This window comes from Vipera berus, assembly GCF_964194415.1.
Source record: "Vipera berus genome assembly, chromosome: 4".
Taxonomy (NCBI): domain Eukaryota; kingdom Metazoa; phylum Chordata; class Lepidosauria; order Squamata; family Viperidae; genus Vipera; species Vipera berus.
The window spans coordinates 54,883,709-54,903,971 of record NC_138206.1 but is presented as its reverse complement, the minus strand read 5'-3'; the positions used below and the strand labels follow the sequence as shown (position 1 = coordinate 54,903,971).

General features: G+C 42.5%; 1 protein-coding gene across 2 annotated transcripts in view; it reads right to left on the bottom strand.

The window, feature by feature from the left end:
- The window catches only part of MORC3 (MORC family CW-type zinc finger 3), a 38,228-nt gene extending 22,910 nt beyond the window's left edge, over positions 1–15,318 (bottom strand). For both annotated transcript variants that reach the window (XM_081327317.1, XM_081327318.1), the window contains exons 1-5: positions 15,237–15,318; positions 6,538–6,610; positions 5,742–5,874; positions 3,800–4,014; positions 764–911 (exon numbers count right to left, since the gene is read on the bottom strand). In XM_081327317.1, coding sequence (XP_081183443.1) covers positions 764–911; positions 3,800–4,014; positions 5,742–5,874; positions 6,538–6,610; positions 15,237–15,278 — 611 coding nt within the window. In that variant the 5' untranslated portion in view covers positions 15,279–15,318. The remainder of the gene's footprint in view (positions 1–763; positions 912–3,799; positions 4,015–5,741; positions 5,875–6,537; positions 6,611–15,236) is intronic.
- Positions 15,319–20,263: the final 4,945 nt, after the last annotated feature.

Here is a 20,263-nt window from a genome sequence, read left to right as displayed (position 1 = left end):
GTTTTAAAATCAAATCATTGTTTAATATTATTTTACTTTTAAAAATTTCTATATAAATCTGAGTGCACACTCAGCTTTCAAAGATTTGAGAGTCATTCAATGAAGCAGCAAGCAGTCTATTGAAAAATACCTTCTTGCAAGAGCAGGTGGCTAGCAAGCAGGCACATCCAATAATAAGATTTTAGCAGCATTTTACTCCCTCGGCTTGAAGCACAGGTCCCTCCCTTGTTTTCCCATTTGACAAGATCCACAAGGTTTACAGCCTATCCGAAGCGCCTAATTAACCCATGTGAACCTCCGCCCCTGTTTACGTCTTCCACTCCCCTTTGCCTAGGGCCCCCTTCCCCTTGTTTGCTTTTGCCCTTTTCAGGTTAGTTTTTCTATCAGCAGTGAGTAGGTGCAGCTTTGCCTAACCAACAGAACCTATTTCTCTGAATCCATGTACATAGGCATAAGAAAAAAAAATAAGCGGTTCATATTTTTGTTACGTGTGCATTCCCATAAGCTCTTGTGGCTAAGACCGCAGACATTTCCTGCTGTTTTAAACTTTACTCTTCCTTATTATTCTGGGTAATGTCAATTTTCTAAGTACATGTTCCTGAAGTACGCTAAATATGGCTTGATGCAAGGACACCCTTGCTATTTTTTCCACTAATTCCAATCCCACATTAATTTATCATGTTAAATATAAAGTCAGCCTTATTTTATATAGAGTTAACAAATTAATGAACATTGCATTATCAAAGTTAAAATATCCTCTTACCTTCGAAGGTTCCAAATAATAATACGTGTCCCTTTTCTTCCTATAATTGCATCAAGTTCTGCAAGCAGCTCTTCTTCAGTAGAAAACAAGGAGTGGTCCAGAATAGCCCTCAAACTGGCTGCTGATTCATCTGGTTTCATCACTTTCCGTAAAATATGTTAAGGATGTAGTCCGTATCAATTTTACAAAATTTGTCTGCTATAATGTTCTGCATTAGGGCAGCAATTGATGAGCATTTGATTCAATTCTGCTGATATCTGGACACCTTCTGCTCTTATGTTCTGGAAGAGCTGGCAAATGTAATGGTGGAAATCTCTGACCAAATCTACACATTTCTTTGCTCTTGCACTACTGTCTGCATCATACATATTTAAAACTGTAAGCATACAGCATAATTTAAAATGTGATTTTAACTATAAAATATTCTAGTAATTGTAATTTTAGCTTAGTTTTCTAACTTGCTTAAAGGTAAAGGTAAAGGTTCCCCCGCACAGGCGTGCTAGTCGTTTCCGACTCTAGGGGCCGGTGCTCATCTCCGTTTCAAAGCCGAAGAGCCAGTGCTTGTCCGAGGACGTCTCCCTAGTCATGTGGCCGGTGCTCATCTCCGTTTCAAAGCCAAAGAGCCAGCGCTTGTCCGAGGACGTCTCCGTGGTCATGTGGCCGGCATGACTAGATGCCAAAGGCGCACGGAACGCTGTTACCTTCCCACCGTAGCGGTCCCTATTTTTCTACTTGCATTTTTACGTTCTTTCGAACTGCTAGGTTGGCAGAAGCTGGGACGAGTAACAGGCGCTCACTCTGTTACGCGGCACTCGGGATTCGACCCGCCAAACTGCCGACCTTCTTATCGACAAGCTCAGCGTCCTAGCCCACTGAGCCACCGCGTCCCTTATTCCTGCTTGCTTATTCCTGTTCTATATTTCTGGTTCTTCCCTTTTGCTTCTTACAAGCCCATCAGATCAAATAAGAGCAGAAGGCTATATTAAGTGCAGCATTATCTCAAAGAGCAGGTCTGCAACTAAATTTTTTTTTCAGAATATATTTCTAGAATGTTGTATATGGGATACTGCATTCTATTGTGAAATGTTTATGCTCAGCATTCTATTAAGACCTCAAGTACTTCATTCCATTCTTCTGTCCCATTTTTTAACTTCTCCACAGATGTAATCACTGAATAGAGGCAGATTTAGATCTTTTGCTTCTAAGATGTGGACATAACACTGTGTCTTTTTCTCTTTAGTCAAACTCTTTTGCCTACAGACTAGATCACATAGCACGGAGCTCACTAGTATATACAGTGAATTTTGAGACAAAAATTGAATGTCACATCTGAACTTTCATATGGGTGAGAAAGTACTACATCCTTGACACAGGCCTCTCTATTCATATCTTCTGAAAATGAAGACTACAGGTTGTATGTTTACAGACATCCTGCTTGCTGGCAGAATCTATCTACATAATATTCAAACCTTTTGTAATAAAGATTGTATCTATGTTTTTGAAGTCTATTGTCTTTTTTCACCAAAATAACTTTTAAGGTTGTGCCCTGAAATACACAATAACTGCAGATGCTTTCCTGGCTCTACGGAATTGCCTATGAAAAAGCTCTAGAATTGTTCCTGACCTTACTGGTTTAGTAAAATATTGTTAGAGAAAATAACCACATCAGAAACTACAAAGCTGTGGCTACTAGATATATATGACAAAAATCAAAATACAAAGTACTGCTTCTGGATGTTACAACTCTTGCTTTTATTATCTATATGTTAGGCAAACAAGCAGACTACAATCTCCAGATCTGAAATTTTCCTTTCACATTCCTTTGTTTAACCTGCATTTTGGAAAGGGAATAAGCATATTTGGCTAACATTTTGCTGATTAATATTTGCAAAGGAGTCAGCAAATGAGTTTTCCATTATCACAGGATTGCAGGTAGGGGCAAGATACAGAATTAGAAATCACCCCCAAAAATGTAATGAAGAAAAAAAAATCTGCAAAAGAAATTAAAGTGTTTTTGTTGCCTCTCAAAACACTTTTGCCCTATCTTGTTTTTCCTGACATTCAGATGTTTTCATGCCAAGATAGTATGCACAATTTAGTTGTTATATTTGTATGGATAAATATACATGAAGAGACATTCTTAACATTTGCTATTTTTGAACCTCCAAAGAGTCTTGAGAATCATTTGGAGTTAAGTTTGGGGGATATCCCTAGTTTGAGGATACACAGTAAAAAATAGAAAAACCTTCTTATGAAATATAATAGTGGGATACACAGAAAACTATCATTTTGAGTATAACTCTCCAGCTTTTCTATTCTTTGAGATAAAATAAGTACATCTTCTGTTTTCCCAACAATTCAGGGCAGTATAGATTTGTTGAAGATGAAACTTAATTCTGTACACTCTTTCTTAGACCTAATACTTAGTATTTTAATTAGAATCTGTTCTCACATAAGTACGTATAAAATCATGACCATAAAACATTTCTCTTTTCCTCCAAGAACTGTGGTATATGTAGTACTTAAAAAAGATAAATATAGCAACATCTGCCCTCTTTTTTTCCATTCACATAAATAAGCTCCAGTTGAATGTGTGCCTCTCCACACCAAAACCAGGGGAATTTTATGAGTTGTTATAGAATAAACTGAACATCTCCCTATGCTTTTGAGCTACCTACACTATGTCACTGACCTTTTATAGCTGCAATCATGGTTAGTATTAAGTATATTAAAAGGCCAGTTTAGGAGTAATAGCTACATTGAAATTTTGCACTAACTTTATACTGATTTGGGCATTAATATACCCAAACCAAAAGAGAAACCATCAGCATGAAAGCAATCCTCAAAAGTTCATTGAACAATAGATGTGAAATTTCTTGAGCAAACCAAATTTTCAAATAATTATCTATATACATTTTACATTGTAACGCAATGCAGCAATTTTTTAGTTGAAGAACTTGTAAGAAAATTATAGATGCTAGGAAATATACAGATTGGAATAACTGATTTCCTTCAGAAAAAGCATCAAAAGGATATTGCTCTTGTTCAAAGATATTATGGGAACAATTACATGTTCTGCCTTTGTAAGTTCCAAGAATGTCTGCGATAACAGACCCACACTCATGACATCTCCATTCTTGGTGAAAACAATTGCATCTTTTCCCAACCGCATAGATCCTGATTTAAATCCATTTCCATACAATCCAACAGGAACGTGGCCATTCAGGGTAACTTTGTCACTGAAGCCAAAACTGAAATGTGTTTGGAAAGATGAAAAGAATTTTAATGTTACATTACTAATATAAGAGCTGAATATCCACGTGAATATTCTTCTTTTAACCTAAAATACAATGCAACTTTAATCCTGGTCAACAAATACATTTTAGAAGCATTTTTTGGTATAATTGATTTCCAACAATTAATATTGCTAGACCTGTATAGTACATTATAAATTATATAATCTGAAATTGAAAAAGTAGGTCTACACTGTATATTGTATTTATACTGAAAATATAGCAGGATAAAGCTACACATCTTGGTTATGATGGTTATCTGTCCCCCTCCTCTTATTTTAAAGACTAACAAAAGCCCAGACACGTGTATTCTGTGCATACAGATGACACTGACACATTCACTATGAACAAGATTGTGTATATAGGGTGTCATTCATTTTGAACTTGTTATGAAACCTTAAAGACATCACTCCCCAGAATACCAATTTGCATTTAATATAAACCTGTGCAACCCAAGGTCATATTTCTTCAGATTCTAATATTTATTTTAATGTAAAAACTAAGTTTTCCTTATGCTACTGTTTTTCAAAGCAGCTTTCCAGAGCAGTTCCTAATATTCCCACATAGCTACCATAGTACTCTAGAGCACTCTCTAATTGTCTGCACAAAATGTTTCGTGGGTTTAGGCCTCTATGTATCTGTTTCTTTTAACATATGTAGTTGTTAAGCTAATTACACTTACATAAAATTATAGACTCAATTTCAGAGACTTATGTGTAATGCATGCAAGGCAAACAAACAATTCTATTTAAATAAAACCGTTCAACCTTTCATCCCAAATTATGCTTTGTTTACACAGGACCGTTCAAAGTTACAAAGGCACTGAAAAAAGGGACTGACGACTGCTTTCACACTTACGACCATTGGAGCATCTCCATGGTCATGTGATCAAGATTTGTACACTTGGCAACTGCATGTATTTATGATGGGTGCGGTTTATTATTTATTTATTTGGCGTATGCCATTGGTACATGAAAGCCAGGAGTCTACAATGTTATTACAGAGTAGAGGTTTGGTTGCCTAAGGCTGCTAGTCCATTCAACTTCACCCTCATGCAGAATGAAGGGTGCACCACAGGGAGCAAATGAGCTCCATACATAAACCAATTAACGGCATTCTGCGGGAGTGTAAGTATCATCTGGCCCTTTTCCCCCTCAGATTTTCACCTCTCATTTGGGCTGGTCCAGCGCTGGTTGGTTTCTTGCTTCCCCTATTAGTCCCACCAAAGTGGTACCAATTTATCTACTTTGCATGCTTTCAAACTGCTAGGTTGGCAGAAGCTGAGGCAAGTGAGGGGAGCCCACTCCATCATACAATACTAGCCCTCAAACTGCTGGAATACAGAGAGCTGACCTTCTATAGCTGATAAATCCAGCATCTTTAAGCTGCTAAACCACCATACCTCTTTGGCAATATCCTGGGGTCATGTGATCACCTTTTGCAATCTTTTGACAAAGTCAGTGGTTAAGCCAAATTCACATAATAACTGTGTTAATTAAGCCAATGCTGTGATTCACTTAACAACTGTGACAAGATAGATTGTAAAATGGGGCAAAACTTACTTAACAACTGTCTTGCTCAGCAACAGTTTTTGATTCAACTGTGGCTGTAACTCGAGGACTATACAATTATATTTTTAAATTCTAAGATGTGTTCAGCATGGATAGGAAGTAAACCTTGCTTACCTCAACATCTTATGCAATTTATCCGCATTCATGCCATTCCCATTATCCATGAACGTTAAACATACAGTCTCATTTATAATTGTTTTATCAATCCACATCTGTTTAGCATTTACATCAGGATCATATGCATTATCTAAAATAACAATGCATAAGTATTATTAGGATTATCACGATGATTTACATGATTATTTCTCCTCCCCAGTTGTATTCATCTCAAAATATGCATCAGTTTGTTGTAATGCTAGAAACATAAACATAAAATAGACTTTGTGTAAGCACAAAAATATTCTATCACTACAATCAAACAAAAATTTTCTTTCTGAGATCATCTAGGTAGAGAGGAAAATAGAAATCAGGAAAACAATGGGAAAAGGCAATGGCAAACCAATTATATATTGTTTCCACAAGTACAAACATGAATGTTCTATCAAATCGCCACAAATCAATTTAGATTGTAAGACATTCTCTTTTAACTTTTATGTTTTATCTTAGTTTGCCATCCAGAGGTCTTTTGGTTAAATGGGCAATTATGTAAATTTGACAAATAAATAGATGTGACATATTCTCTTACTTTAAGACATAAAATCACCTTCTGAAATTATGTTCATTAAAAATTCAGCAGAAATTAACAGCAAATCTACAATATAAAGAACAGCTAAATCATGAGTTCCAAAGTTAGAATAGCTAGATCATGACTTCCAAAGATGTCTGAAACAGATATTAATGAACTATATACAGAAATGCACTGAACATAATAAAAATATTCAACTGAATAGGTAGACTACTGTTCACATACCTATAAGTTCAGCCACAGCACTAAAAGGCCAGGTGTGACTGGTTGAGTTTGTATGCAAAAATTTGGGACACAACTGAAATGAAAAAAGATTTAATGGTTAGTACAAAACAGTTTATTTAATAGTTTTCCTGCAATATAAACTTTAAAAGGTAAAGGTAAAGGTTCCCCCGCACATGCGTGCTAGTCGTTTCCGACTCTAGGGGCCGGTGCTCATCTCCGTTTCATAGCCGAAGAGCCAGCGCTTGTCCGAGGACGTCTCCGTGGTCATGTGGCCGGCATGACTAGACGCCAAAGGCGCACGGAACACTGTTACCTTCCCACCGTAGTGGTCCCTATTTTTCTACTTGCATTTTTACGTGCTTTCGAACTGCTAGGTGGGCAGAAGCTGGGACGCGTAACAGGCGCTCACTCTGCTACGCGGCACTCGGGATTCGACCCGTCAAACTGCCAACCTTCCGATCGACAAGTTCAGCGTCCTAACCCACTGAGCCACCGCGTCCCTTCTAATATAAACTTTACCTGCTCTCAAAGACTGCAAAGATTTATCTGCAAATAACACTGCACATAGAACTAACACCCAAAAATGATGTCCTTATCGTCATGGGGGATTGGAATGCTAAAGTAGGAAGCCAAAAGATAACCGGAATAACAGGCAAGTTTGGCCTTGGAGTACAAAATGAAGCAGGGCACAGGCTGATAGAATTTTGTCAAGAGAATACGATGGTCATAGCAAACACTCTTTTCCAACAACCCAAGAGACGGCTTTACACATGGACATCACCATACGGTCAACACAGAAATCAGATTGACTATATGCTCTGCAGCCAAAGATGGAGAAGCTCTATACAGTCAGTAAAAACAAGACCAGGAGCTGACTGTGGCTCAGACCATGAGCTTCTTGTTGCAAAGTTTAGGCTTAAATTAAAGAAAGTAGGGAAAAGCGCTAGGCCAGTCAGGTATGAATTAAATCATATCCCTGTTCAATATACAGTAGAGGTGACAAATAGATTTAAGGAATTAGATCTGATAGACAGAGTGCCTGAAGAACTATGGACAGAGGTTCGCAACATTGTACAAGAGGTAGCAACCAAAACCATCCCAAAGAAAAAGAAATGCAAGAAAGCAAAATGGCTGTCTGAGGAAGCTTTGCAAATAGCTGAGGAAAGGAGGGAAGCGAAAGGCAAGAGAGAAAAAGAAAGATATGCCCAATTAAATGCAGAATTCCAAAGAATAGCTAGAAGAGATAAGAATGCCTTCTTAAATGAACAATGCAAAGAAATAGAAGAAAACAATAGAATAGGGAGGACCAGAGATCTTTTCAAGAAAATTGGAGAGATGAAGGGAATGTTTCATGCAAAAATGGGCATGATAAAGGACCAAAATGGCAGGGACCTAACAGAGGCAGAAGAGATTAAGAAGAGGTGGCAAAATTACACAGAAGAACTATACAGGAATGAGCTTAACATCCCTGACAATCACAATGAGGTAGTCACTGACCTCAAGCCAGACATTCTAGAATGTGAAGTGAAGTGGGCCTTAGAAAAGCTGAGCAACAACAAAGCTAGTGGAGGTGACAGTATTCCAGCTGAGCTAATCAAAATCTTAAAAGACGATGCAGTAAAAGTGCTACACTCAATTTGCCAACAAATTTGGAAAACTCAACAGTGGCCACAGGATTGGAAAAGATCAGTTTACATTCCAATTCCAAAGAAAGGCAGTGCCAAAGAATGTTCAAACTATCGCACCATTGCACTCATTTCTCATGCTAGTAAAGTTATGCTTAAAATTCTACAAGCTAGACTCCAGCAGTATGTGGATCGAGAACTACCAGAAGTACAGGCAGGATTTCGAAGAGGCAGAGGAACTAGAGATCAAATTGCTAACATACGCTGGATCATGGAGAAAGCTAGAGAGTTCCAGAAAAACATCTACTTCTGCTTCATTGACTATGCTAAAGCCTTTGATTGTGTGGATCATAACAAACTCTGGCAAGTCCTTAAAGAGATGGGCATACCAGACCATCTTATTTGTCTCTTGAGAAATCTATATGCGGGCCAAGAAGCAACAGTGAGAACTGGACACGGAACCACTGATTGGTTCAAAATTGGGAAAGGAGTCCGGCAAGGCTGTATACTGTCGCCTTGCCTATTTAATTTATATGCAGAGCACATCATGAGAAAGGCAGGGCTAGATGAATCAAAAGTTGGAATTAAGATTGCTGGAAGAAACATTAACAACCTAAGATATGCAGATGACACCACTCTAATGGCAGAAAGTGAAGAGGAACTAAAGAGCCTCTTGTTGCGAGTGAAGAAGGAGAGTGCAAAAGTTGGGTTGAAACTAAACATTAAGAAAACCAAGATCATGGCATCTGGCCCTCTCAATTCCTGGCAAATAGATGGGGAAGAAATGGAGGTAGTGACAGATTTTATTTTCCTGGGCTCCAAGATCACTGCAGATGGGGACTGTAGCCAAGAAATTAAAAGACGCTTGCTCCTGGGGAGGAAAGCCATGACAAATCTAGACAGCACACTAAAAAGCAGACACATCACCCTGTCAACAAAAGTGCGTATAGTCAAGGCTATGGTCTTCCCAGTTGCAATGTATGGCAGTGAAAGCTGGACCATAAGAAAGGCTGAGCGCCAAAGAATTGAAGCCTTTGAACTATGGTGCTGGAGAAGACTCCTGCGAGTCCCTTGGACTGCAAGGCGATCAAACCGGTCAGTCCTAGAGGAGATCAACCCTGACTGCTCTTTAGAAGGCCAGATTCTGAAGCTAAAACTCAAATAATTTGGCCATCTAATGAGAAGGAAGGACTCACTGGAGAAGAGCCTAATGCTGGGAAAGATTGAGGGCAATAGAAGAAGGGGACGACAGAGAATGAGGTGGCTGGATGGAGTCACTGAAGCAGTGGGTGTGAGCTTGAATGGACTCCGGAGGATGGTGGAGGAGAGGAAGGCCTGGAGGAATGTTGTCCATAGGGTCGCGATGGGTCGGACACGACTTCGCAACTAACAACAACTACACTGCACATATATTTGTATTAGCTGTTGTTTGTACTTAACTAGTTAAAAAAGATATATAGGAAATTGAAATACTTTAATTACTCTAAGCATATTCAGGATTTTAAAACAATGGCTTATGAATCAGCTGTGATAGCTAGCTGGCCTACATCTGTATGACATGAGAGGACCCACAAATTATTTATGAAGAAAGAAGACAATATTTTATTTTATTTTCAGCTTCTCCTTCTAGAATATTCTTCTTGGTCTTGGATATAAGTTTCAAGGGAACTGCTTTTCCTGGGACAAATAGAGTAACCTTTTACAATATGTGGCCATAACCAACTAAAATAATTTAAAGGATTTGATGGAGATTAAAGAAGTAAAAAAGTTGTTAAGAGCCTATGTATTGGGATATATCCGATAGATAAATAAATGGGAAAAAAGAGTGCACCTGGGATGTGCTCTTGGAATGTGTTGGCAACATCAAAAAGAAACACAGCAATTCAAAAAGTAAATGTTGAGCATTGTTTTCAAATGAAGGGGGCTGAAATCTCATGTGATCTTAGCATTGTCACCGTGAGCTCTCTTGTTGAAGCTCCAATATTCTGTGAAAGTTAGTAATGTTCTGAGAAAATGGCATGAGCACTACCCGGAGGCTGTTATAGGCACTGTACTGTCTATGTGCAATAAACATAAATAATAAAAGTATTATATACAACATAAGGAGTAAATTAAGCTTTCCAATACTGTTGCCTCATATCCAAATCCAACAAAAAAATTAAAATGTACAGGGATAAAAACAATTGTAATAACATAATTTCCTGACACTTTTTGAGGAGGATACAGAGTTGGAAATTATGTAATCAACTCTTCTGTAATAGCGAATATTCTAATATAATAGATTCAGTTGTGACTATGAACTAGTCTTTAATAAGTTCGTTTAGATAAAATTCAAATATTTCCCTGAGATTAAAATTAATAACCAAGCTCCACTAACTATATAGCTTTAATGCACATTTTAGGTGCATTAATCGCCAATACTGTAAAAAAGAACATAACACTATTCCAGGGGTCTTCAAACTTGGCCCTTTTATGACTTGTGGACTTCAACTCCCAGAATTCCTCAGCCAGGCAGAATGATACCCCTGCACTATTCCTTTGGGTCAAGATTCTTTCTTGATCCAAACCTCATAGCGTCAGTAAAATGTATGAGACAGAGAAAACAGCCCAACCTTTAACAGAGTACTGTATTTATGAGATTTCTACAAAGTATAATCCTGAGTACCAAAGAAGATATATTAACTATATTGTAGGTTGGTGATAAATATCCCCTTCCAGCGCAATGATTAACGTCAATTTGAAAAATTAAATTAAAATGCAAAATCTGACAGTCCTTCATTAGATTCCATACTTTCAGATGTCACTACAGTGTCCCATCTACAGAATGTTATCTCTAAATAATTTTACTTTCCATACATACAAGGCCATTCATCAGGCCATTCCTTTTTGGAAAAGCAATTGAAAATACATAAAAGGAATAAGAAATAATATGCTTAAAAATTAAGGGCATTACATAAGAATAAAGAAAAGAACTAAATGTAGATGCACAAACTACAACAATTCATGCAAATAAATTCTTTCCACATCTGATCTTGCACTACTTCAATTTTTTCTATGCATTCTTCACTAACCCATTTTATGTGCTTTCACTTCTAATATTATCATAACTATTCTCTAATACATGAATCTATAAACCATTTAAACAATCAAGGAGACACCACCACACATACTTGTTTATTCTTAGCTCAGTTCTGACCCATTTAGAAAGCATTTAGTTTATTCCCACACACTAGTCTATAGCCATATTCAGAACTTCTAACTGTATCAACATTGCTAATGTAATCATCATCCTAAACAAGATTCATTCTGGTTCCATATGCACAAACGAACAGGCTTATGTCTGAACAGAAATTTTTCCTAGGAGATACTCGTCAAACTGTCATTACTGTCATTCAATACTGGATGTCGAATGTCCCAACAGCCTTTTCTGTTCTCGTATCTTGTATCCATTCATTTATTCTTTTCACCTAATGGAGTAATTTATTCTCCTAGATAAAATTCTTTCAAACTATTGCACAATTTTTCTGCAAATGCATTGTCTTTGCTGAAATGTGCAACCATCAGAAACTATAAAATCATATTTATACAAACAATTATACAAACAATAATCTAAATGATATTAATTCATTTTTATAGCATAAATTTTAATCATTTAATTCATATTAAAAATGCATCAATTCTTCCCTGCATCAATTTATCTCAACAAGATCAAACAAATCTTCATTTACATCTATTAGAGGCTTCCGCTCCTTAGTTTCATAGACAGAAAGCCAACATATTTTCCTTCATTTTCATCTAAATTTATGCTCTTTACCGTTTACTGCTCTTATTGTATATCACACTTGCAATCTTTAGTATCCTATGGTCATTACCAAATGGTCCTGTAGATATTAACCTGCACCAAGGTTTTCATATAATAATTGTTAATAAGACAGAGAAGATGTAAATAAGATATCCAGATATTAAATACAGGTAGTCCTTGACTTATGACCATAATTGAGCCCAAAAATTCTGTTGCTGAGACATTTATTAAGCGAGTTTTCCCCATTTGCCACAGTTAAGTTAGTTACATAGTTGTTAAAGTGAATCTGGCTTCCCCATTGACTTTGCTTGTCAGAAAGTGATCATATGACCCGGGGACACTGCAACCCTCGTAAGTACGAGTCCGTTGCCAAGTGTCTAAATTTTGATCACATGACCATGGCAATGCTGGAATGGCCATAAGTGTGGAAAACAGCCATGAACACTCAGTCAGTCAGTGCTGTTGTAACTTTGGTCACTAAATAAACTGAGGACTACCTGTATTTGCAACTATCTCCAGTATCAGTATCCAAGCAAACACAAGATATATAGTATACTTACTGAAGATTCAATTATCATTGCCATAGTTTTTATCTCCTTATTGTGGCTTTTACACTCTTACACTGTTAATTATTTGGTTATTATTGTTTTATCACTTGTACTTTTACTGCTTACTGGTTTCTTTATTATTTTGATTCAAAGCACTTCTTACCCACACAGCATTAGATAAACATTTCTGTGATATCATAAGTTGTAATTTTTCGTAATGTAGACTAGCATATAGCTTAGTGATGCTGCCGGCATTAACTTCCCATCGTCCTGTGCGCTCCCACAGGGAGGGCCTTCTCAGGGTACCGCCGGTTAAGGAATGCCGGCAGGTTATTCCCAGGGGAAGGACGTTCTCTGTGGGTGCGCCGGCCCTATGGAACCAACTTCCCACGGAACTCAGGACTGCCCCCCCGACCTTCGCTCATTTTGCTGGAACTTGAAAACCTGGTTCTTTGAGCTATTTGGCCCAGACCGAGGGGTTTTAATTTAATTTAATTTAATTGGGTTTTAGTTTAACTTCAGGGACTGTAATTTAATTAATAGTTTTAACTGATTTTAATTTTGTATGCTATGTATTTTAATTTTCCCTGTAAACTGCTCTGAGTCCTACGGGAATAGGGCGGTATATAAATTTAAATAATAAATAAATAAATAAATAAATAAATAATGTTTATTCTTTGCTCAAACTACCTATAGAGCTAGTATTTTAAAGTATAACCAAACTACTGCATATCCGAACCACAGCCATGTTTTGCCCAATGCATGAACTCTGCTAGGAAGTGATGTGCACAGCGTCTGGCTTCAGATATGTACCAGGTGCTGCATTGTACAGATAAGCAAGAGAACTGATAAGGGAATACCAAAGAGGTGAGAAATGAAGGGGCTGAGTGCTTATCAAGTTTGGATGACAATAAGGCCTTAACTAACTTTTAAGCATTTAGGTATGATGGCAAATTATAGGTGGACTGTTAGCATGTGACTGACCTGGGCCTATCAACTGGCCCTGGGAAGGATGGACAAGCGGCCGGTGATAGGAATGTATAAAATATGTTGAAATCTGTAACCAGTGTGGTTTCTCTCTCTTGCTTGTATGCTTAGACCAGGGGTCTCCAACCTTTTTGGGTTGGCGGCCTGGTGGGAAAGGGAGGGGCAGACGCTTTACACGTGTATGCGCAAATGTGAATGTGGCCATATGTGCCCGTGTGCACACAAACAGGCTGCAAGCATGCGAGGCTTTTAGCACTGCCACCAGGCTTGCAGCAATGCTACCACCAGTGCGACGATTGCACTGTTACCCCACGTGAGGTTTGTTGCAGCCCATTGTGGCATTGCCGCTGTCCACATAAAGTTCATGGCAACACCACTGCCTGCATGATACTAGCAGTGCTGCTGCCCACAGCAACAGTGGCATGAGGGCAAGTGCGCATGCACTGCCCAACTACTCACACAGCCCAGTGGCCAAGAGGTCACAGCCTGGTAGTGGGCCGCAGCCCAAAGATTGGGGATCTCTGGTTTAAAGGTCCACTAGCTTTTGCTAAGGCTCTTTTGTTATTTCCACCAATTTGAGTGTGAGCCTTGTTTCTCACATTTCTGAGGCAAATCTTACAAAAATTAAAATTAAAAAGATCTTAGACAACATGGTAAGGAAACATTGCCTTGAAATTGCAACAAGCCACTGTACTAATGGATTGATAAGGCAGCTGTACCTGTTTATATCAAAGATTGCAGTCCTGGCTGTTTTAACAAACAAAACCACAAGAGCATGTGATTGTAGACTCCACCTCACTTTATAGAGAAGCGAAAGCTATCTCCAATATCCAAATGGGTTACTTCCTTGGGATTCTTATTTTTCGTCGTGGTACCACATATCCCACGAGAAAGAACACGAAATTGTTATGAGATTGCAGATCAAATCCTAACCTCGGTCTCCCAATAAAACTCCTGTACATTTAAAGATCTGAACGGAAAATACCATTTCAGAGTCATGCACTTTATCCTCTTTCCGAGCTACAAAGAAGTAATTCGGGTCGACCTTATCTGCTCATTTAACACAATTCTTAAAACTCTGCAAATTATTTAAGACATCAGTGACAATAACTTTTAAGAATGAAACTCCCAAGGGTGATTGTTTCCAAAAGGCAACCGGATTTTCTTGGGGTTTCTCCCCCCCCCGCTTTAAAAACGCTTCGCTTCTCATCCAAGAAGCTTCTTCAGTTCAGATTAAGAAGCAGCGGAATGTTTTCTTAAAAAAACAACAACAAAAAACAAGGAAATCCAGTTGCCTTTTGAAAACCACAACAACAAAACACCTCATGACCTGGATGATTGGAGAATCTCCGTAGACTTTTTAAGAATGAAAACGTTCTCAGCGATGCGGCTCTGCGGGGACTAAAACAGAAAACCAAATGCGACTTCACTGCAAAAATCCGTTAACGGGAAAGAAATCAAGCAACCCCTCTCCCGTTTCTCAAGGTAGCACGAACGACAAAACCAGACCAAAAAATAAAAGCGCGATTCGAGACTGGAGAAGAAAGCTTCCCTCCAACCCACCCCGCAATTCAAGCGCTGTCGGAGGGAAGAAAAAAAAAGAATGCATTCATAACTACACTGAAAGTCTTTTACTTGGCTTCGCAAGGAGTGTTCCAAGGACCTCCTCCGCCCTTTGCCTCCCCTTCTTTCCCCTGGCCAGAAAAAAAACCACCCAAATCTTATTCCGTCTCTCACCGCACTGAGAAGAATCCCGCTCTGAGTCTGCACCGCCGCCATTTTAACTCCACTACAAAAGCCGCAGCCAACCTAAAGCTTCCTCTTTCCCAAATCCAATGCACTTCCGGGGCGGCGCCAGGAAAGCGGAAACGTATGTTTTTCCTTCGCTTTCCTTTCTCTGTGTTGTGAGCTGCGTCGTTGAGAGCTTTTGTTTTGTTTTGTTTAATTACCCTCCTGTAGAATGCGTCAGCTGTCGACTCCTTCCTGTCTAAATGTTTGCATTTCCCTTTGCAGCTGTGCTTCATTCTCTCCTGTCACCCAAGGAAGCGCTTCGTTTAGACCAGGGGTAGGCAACCTTGGCTCTTTTATGACTCATGGACTTCAACTCCCAGAATGCCTGAGCCAGAATGGGTGTTCAGGAATTCTGGGAGTTGAAGTCCACGAGTCATAAAAGAGCCAAGGTTGCCTACCCCTGGTTTAGACAATCTATCATTCGATAATGAACTATCACCAATAGCTTTTCTCCCAAATAAATCTGATGCAACGCAATCTTGCATGCTGTCTGCAGTGTATGCCTCCCAGCATACACAAAGGACAGCACAGCAGGAGGCTGATGGTGCAGATCAGCAGAGGGGCTGGACAGGATAACTGCTCACTCAGGATAAGCCTAATGACTTAAGCTGTTGACAGCCCCAGGCATGGTCAGCCTGGTGGGAAGCTAGGATCTACATCCATTGTCACCTGCACTGGCAGGAAGCCCAGGTTTGAACAGATTGGATGCCATCCACCTGGGCAGGTACAAATAGACGCCAGGCTTCCCCGTTTCCCCAGTTCGTTCTGTTCAGAATAAACTCATCTTCACCCCAGCTCTGTGTCCGTCTCTATGTGAAACACGCGACTTTACACTGGCGATGAAGGTGGGATCCTGCTCCGGAAAACGCTAGCCGCAGACGAAACCCCATCGGCAGTTCAGGACCCGACGCAGGACGACCCCGATCGAGGTAATGGCATGGAGAATACCCCATCTTCAACAGCAACCGCCCTGAGGAGTGGGAGGCGTTCGTAGGTCAGCTCGAGTGCTACCTACGGGCGAATGGGGTCAAGGACGACCGACAGAGAGCGGCGGCGCTACTCTGCAGCTGTGGCACGGAGACGTACCAGCTGGCGGTTGGTCTGTGCGTGCCCGACGACATTCACGCCGTCGGGTACAGCGAACTGATATCTAAGCTAACGGAACACTTTAAGCCCGAAACATCAGAGATAGCTTGGCGGTACCGTTTCGAGAAACGGGACCAGAGTCCAGGCGAGACCGCGAAGCAGTACATGGCTGCCCTGCGACAAGCGGCGAGACTCTGCAACTTCGACAACCTCGAAGTCTGTCTGCGGGATCGGATCGTCTGCAGGCTAAGGGACCGGAAGCTGCGGCAGAAGATGTTTGCCAAGCAGAAGCTGACCCTTCGGGACGTCCAGGAGGAGTTCATAGCCTGGGACGTAGCGGAGGAGTCCGACGCAAGGGAGAACGGGGCCATCCATCAGCTGTCCGGCCACGATGACGCAGAAGGGGGAGACTTCGAGGTGGACGCCATCCAACGCCAGCAGCGATCAACCACCTATTCCCGGGACCGCATGAAGGAGCAGCGCCCAGCGACGGACGGCCGAGCAGCGGTACCAGGAGTGCGGATGCAGAACAAGCGGCCCCTGGTCTACCCAGTTCTCCGGCTGCAGCACCCAGCGCTCCCGATCTACCCAGCAGTGCGGCGGCGGCCCCAGGTCTACCCAGCCCGGCTCATTTGGGCAACACCGGTCTACCCCGTGCATCGGCAGCGGGGCAGGAAATTCCAACCAGTCTACCTGTTGTGCCAGCTGCGGAGGACAGCACCCCCGGTCTACCTGCCGTTTCAAATCGGCGAAGTGCAGAGCGTGCGGGAAGACCAGCCACATCGCGGAGGTCTGTCGGGGCCGGCCAAGGGGCAGTCTGCACGAGGTGGAGGCGGATTTCCAGCTGGCCACAGGTACAGGGGAGAGGTCGCCGAGGCTTACGGTTAGCCACACGGCGGGACGGTCGGCTGTTTGCGAAACCGGGGAACACCCACCCCTTATCCCAAAAACCAAACTGAGGGTCAAAATTCAAGGGGTTCCCTGCGTAATGGAACTTGACTCTGGGTCAGCCGTATCCATTATCTCCGCGCGGACTTTCAGCGAGATCTGCAAGCGGAGCAGCCAGCGGGTTCCCCTGAGGCCATCCAAACTGACCCTCTCAGACTTCCAGAACTCTCCGATTAAAGTCAGGGGGGAGGTGTCGGTGACGGTCTACTACAAAGGGTTTAAGGGGAAGTTGAGCGTGCTGGTCGTCGAAGGGCAACGGACCAGCCTTGTGGGGCTAGGATGGTTCAGGGTGTTGGGCATTGGGATCACCGGGATCCACCAAACGCAGAGCCACACCTCCCTGGAGGGCATCTGCAGGGAGTTCGCGGATGTCTTCGACGAACGGTTGGGGAAGTACACCGGGCCCCCGATTTCTTTTAAATTAAACCCCCTAGTCCCACCGGTCAGGATGAAGGCGAGGAGAGTTCCCTTTGCGCTCAAGCATATGATTGAGCAGGAATTGGATAAGTTAGTGGAACGGGGTGCTGACGCCGGTAGATGGGGCGGACTGGGAGACCCCCATAGTTACCCCATTAAAGGCAAATGGGGACATTAGAATCTGCGCAGATTATATGGGGACAATTACCCGGGCGTTAAGTGCGCATTCGTACCCGGTTCCCGCCGTAAGCAGCATCCTGGCATCCCTGCAAGGTGGGGCGGTATTCGCGAAATTAGATCTTGCCCAGGCTTATCAGCAGCTGCCGGTAGACCCCGAGGCAGCAAGGGCCCAGACCATCATCACCCACAAGGGGGCGTTCCGGGTAAACCGACTGCAATTCGGGGTGAGCGTAGCTCCGGGGATTTTCCAGGAAGTCATGGAAAAAACGCTAAAGGGGATCCCCGGGGTTTGCCCGTATTTTGATGACGTCCTTATAGCGGCCAGCTCGGAGGACGTCCTGGCATCATGGCTAAGAGCGGTACTCAGTCGTTTTAGGGATGTGGGTCTAAGACTGAAAAGGGACAAGTGTAAAATTGGGGTTACGGAGACGGAGTTTCTGGGATTCAGGATAGACGCGCAGGGCATCCACCCGTCAGCCTCCAAGGTGAGGGCTATCAAGGAAGCCCCAATTCCCAAAAACAAAGTGGAGCTGCAAGCGTTCCTTGGTCTCTTAAATTTTTATCATACATTCCTGCCGCACAAGGCGACCATCGCGGAGCCCTTGCACAGGCTCCTGGACAAACAAACACCCTGGGACTGGACTGCCACACACACAAGCGTGTTCAGGACCCTTAAGAACATGCTAGCCGATGACGCAACGGTCACTCACTTCAGGGAGGACCAGCCCATCTGCCTAGCGTGCGATGCATCCCCTTATGGGATAGGGGCAGTCCTCAGCCACTTAAGGGAGGACGGCTCGCAGGCTCCCATAGCATACTATTCCCGGACCCTGTCAGCGGCGGAGAGAAACTACGTGCAGATAGATAAGGAGGCGCTGGCAGTGGTCACGGGGGTAAAAAAAGTTCCACGACTACCTGTATGGGAGGGAGTTCCTCATTTACACGGATCACAAGCCCCTGCTGAGATTATTCACCACGGAGAAGCAAACACCACAGATCCTTTCACCAAGGATGCTCCGTTGGTCCATTTTTTCTTTCAGCATACTCCTGTAAGCTAATCCATAGACCAGGAAAGGAAATGGGACACGCCGACGGACTCAGCAGACTTCCCCTAAGGGAGGCTGGACTGGATCCCGCTCCTGCTAATCAGATATTAGCAATACAGGAGCTGGCTGAGTGCCCATTAGACGCTAGCGACATAGCAGCCGAAACTCCCAGGGATAAGATTCTTAGCAGAATTCAGTCCTGGGTTAGCAGCGGGTGGCAGGACAAGTCACCGGGACCTGAGTTCACAGCATTTTTTATGCGGTGGCACAAGCTCTCAACCCATAAAGGCTGCCTGCTGTGGGGGAGCAGGGTCATCATCCCCACAAAACTTAGGGAGAAAGTCCTTCAGTCCCTTCACGAGGGTCACCCGGGAGTGGTAAGGATGAAGGCTTTGGCCAGGAGTTATCTGTGGTGGCCTGGGTTGGATAAAGAGATAGAGGGGTTGGTAGCAGGATGTTACACATGCCAAAGGTCTCGCCCAGAGCAGGCACACGCTCCAGTCCACAAGTGGGAACAAACTCACCCCCCCTGGTCCAGGGTCCATATAGATTATGCGGGGCCATTTCAGGGACACACCTTCTTAGTCATCGTGGATAGTCACTCCAAGTGGTTAGAGGTGGTACCTGTGTCCAACATGACATCAGCGGGCACAATACAGGCACTAAGGGGAGTGTTTGCCACACATGGGCTACCAGATGTAGTAGTATCTGATAACGGAGCGCAATTTACCTCCTCGGATTTCCAAGTGTTCCTGAGGACCTTGGGGATTAGGCATGCCTTGTCAGCGCCCTTTCACCCTGCCAGTAACGGGTTGGCAGAGAGGTTCGTGCGGACTACCAAGGATGCACTCAAACGAATAGTACAAGGGGACTGGAAACAGAGACTGGCCACATTCCTCCTCCATCAACACGCAACACCCTGCACAGCCACAGGAAAGAGCCCAGCGGAGCTCAGGTGGGGCAGACGCCTCATAACTACGTTAGACAGACTCCACCCAGACAGGGTTTCAGCAGACACAGAACCCCCAACCCTCAAAACAAGTTTCAACATAGGGGAGCAGATCTGGGCCAGAAATTACAGCACAGGCCATCCATGGGTGCCAGGTGAAGTGGTGGAACAGACATGCCCCCTCTCCTACAGAGTAAGGGTGGAGGGGGGACTCCTGTGGAGGAGACACTTAGATCAACTAAGGAAGAGAGCCCCTGAGAGGACGGGTGGAGAATCAAGGGAAACAGCAAGGGAGGAGGCAGAGCAATCACAAACACACACACAGCCACAGTCACAGTCACCCAGAA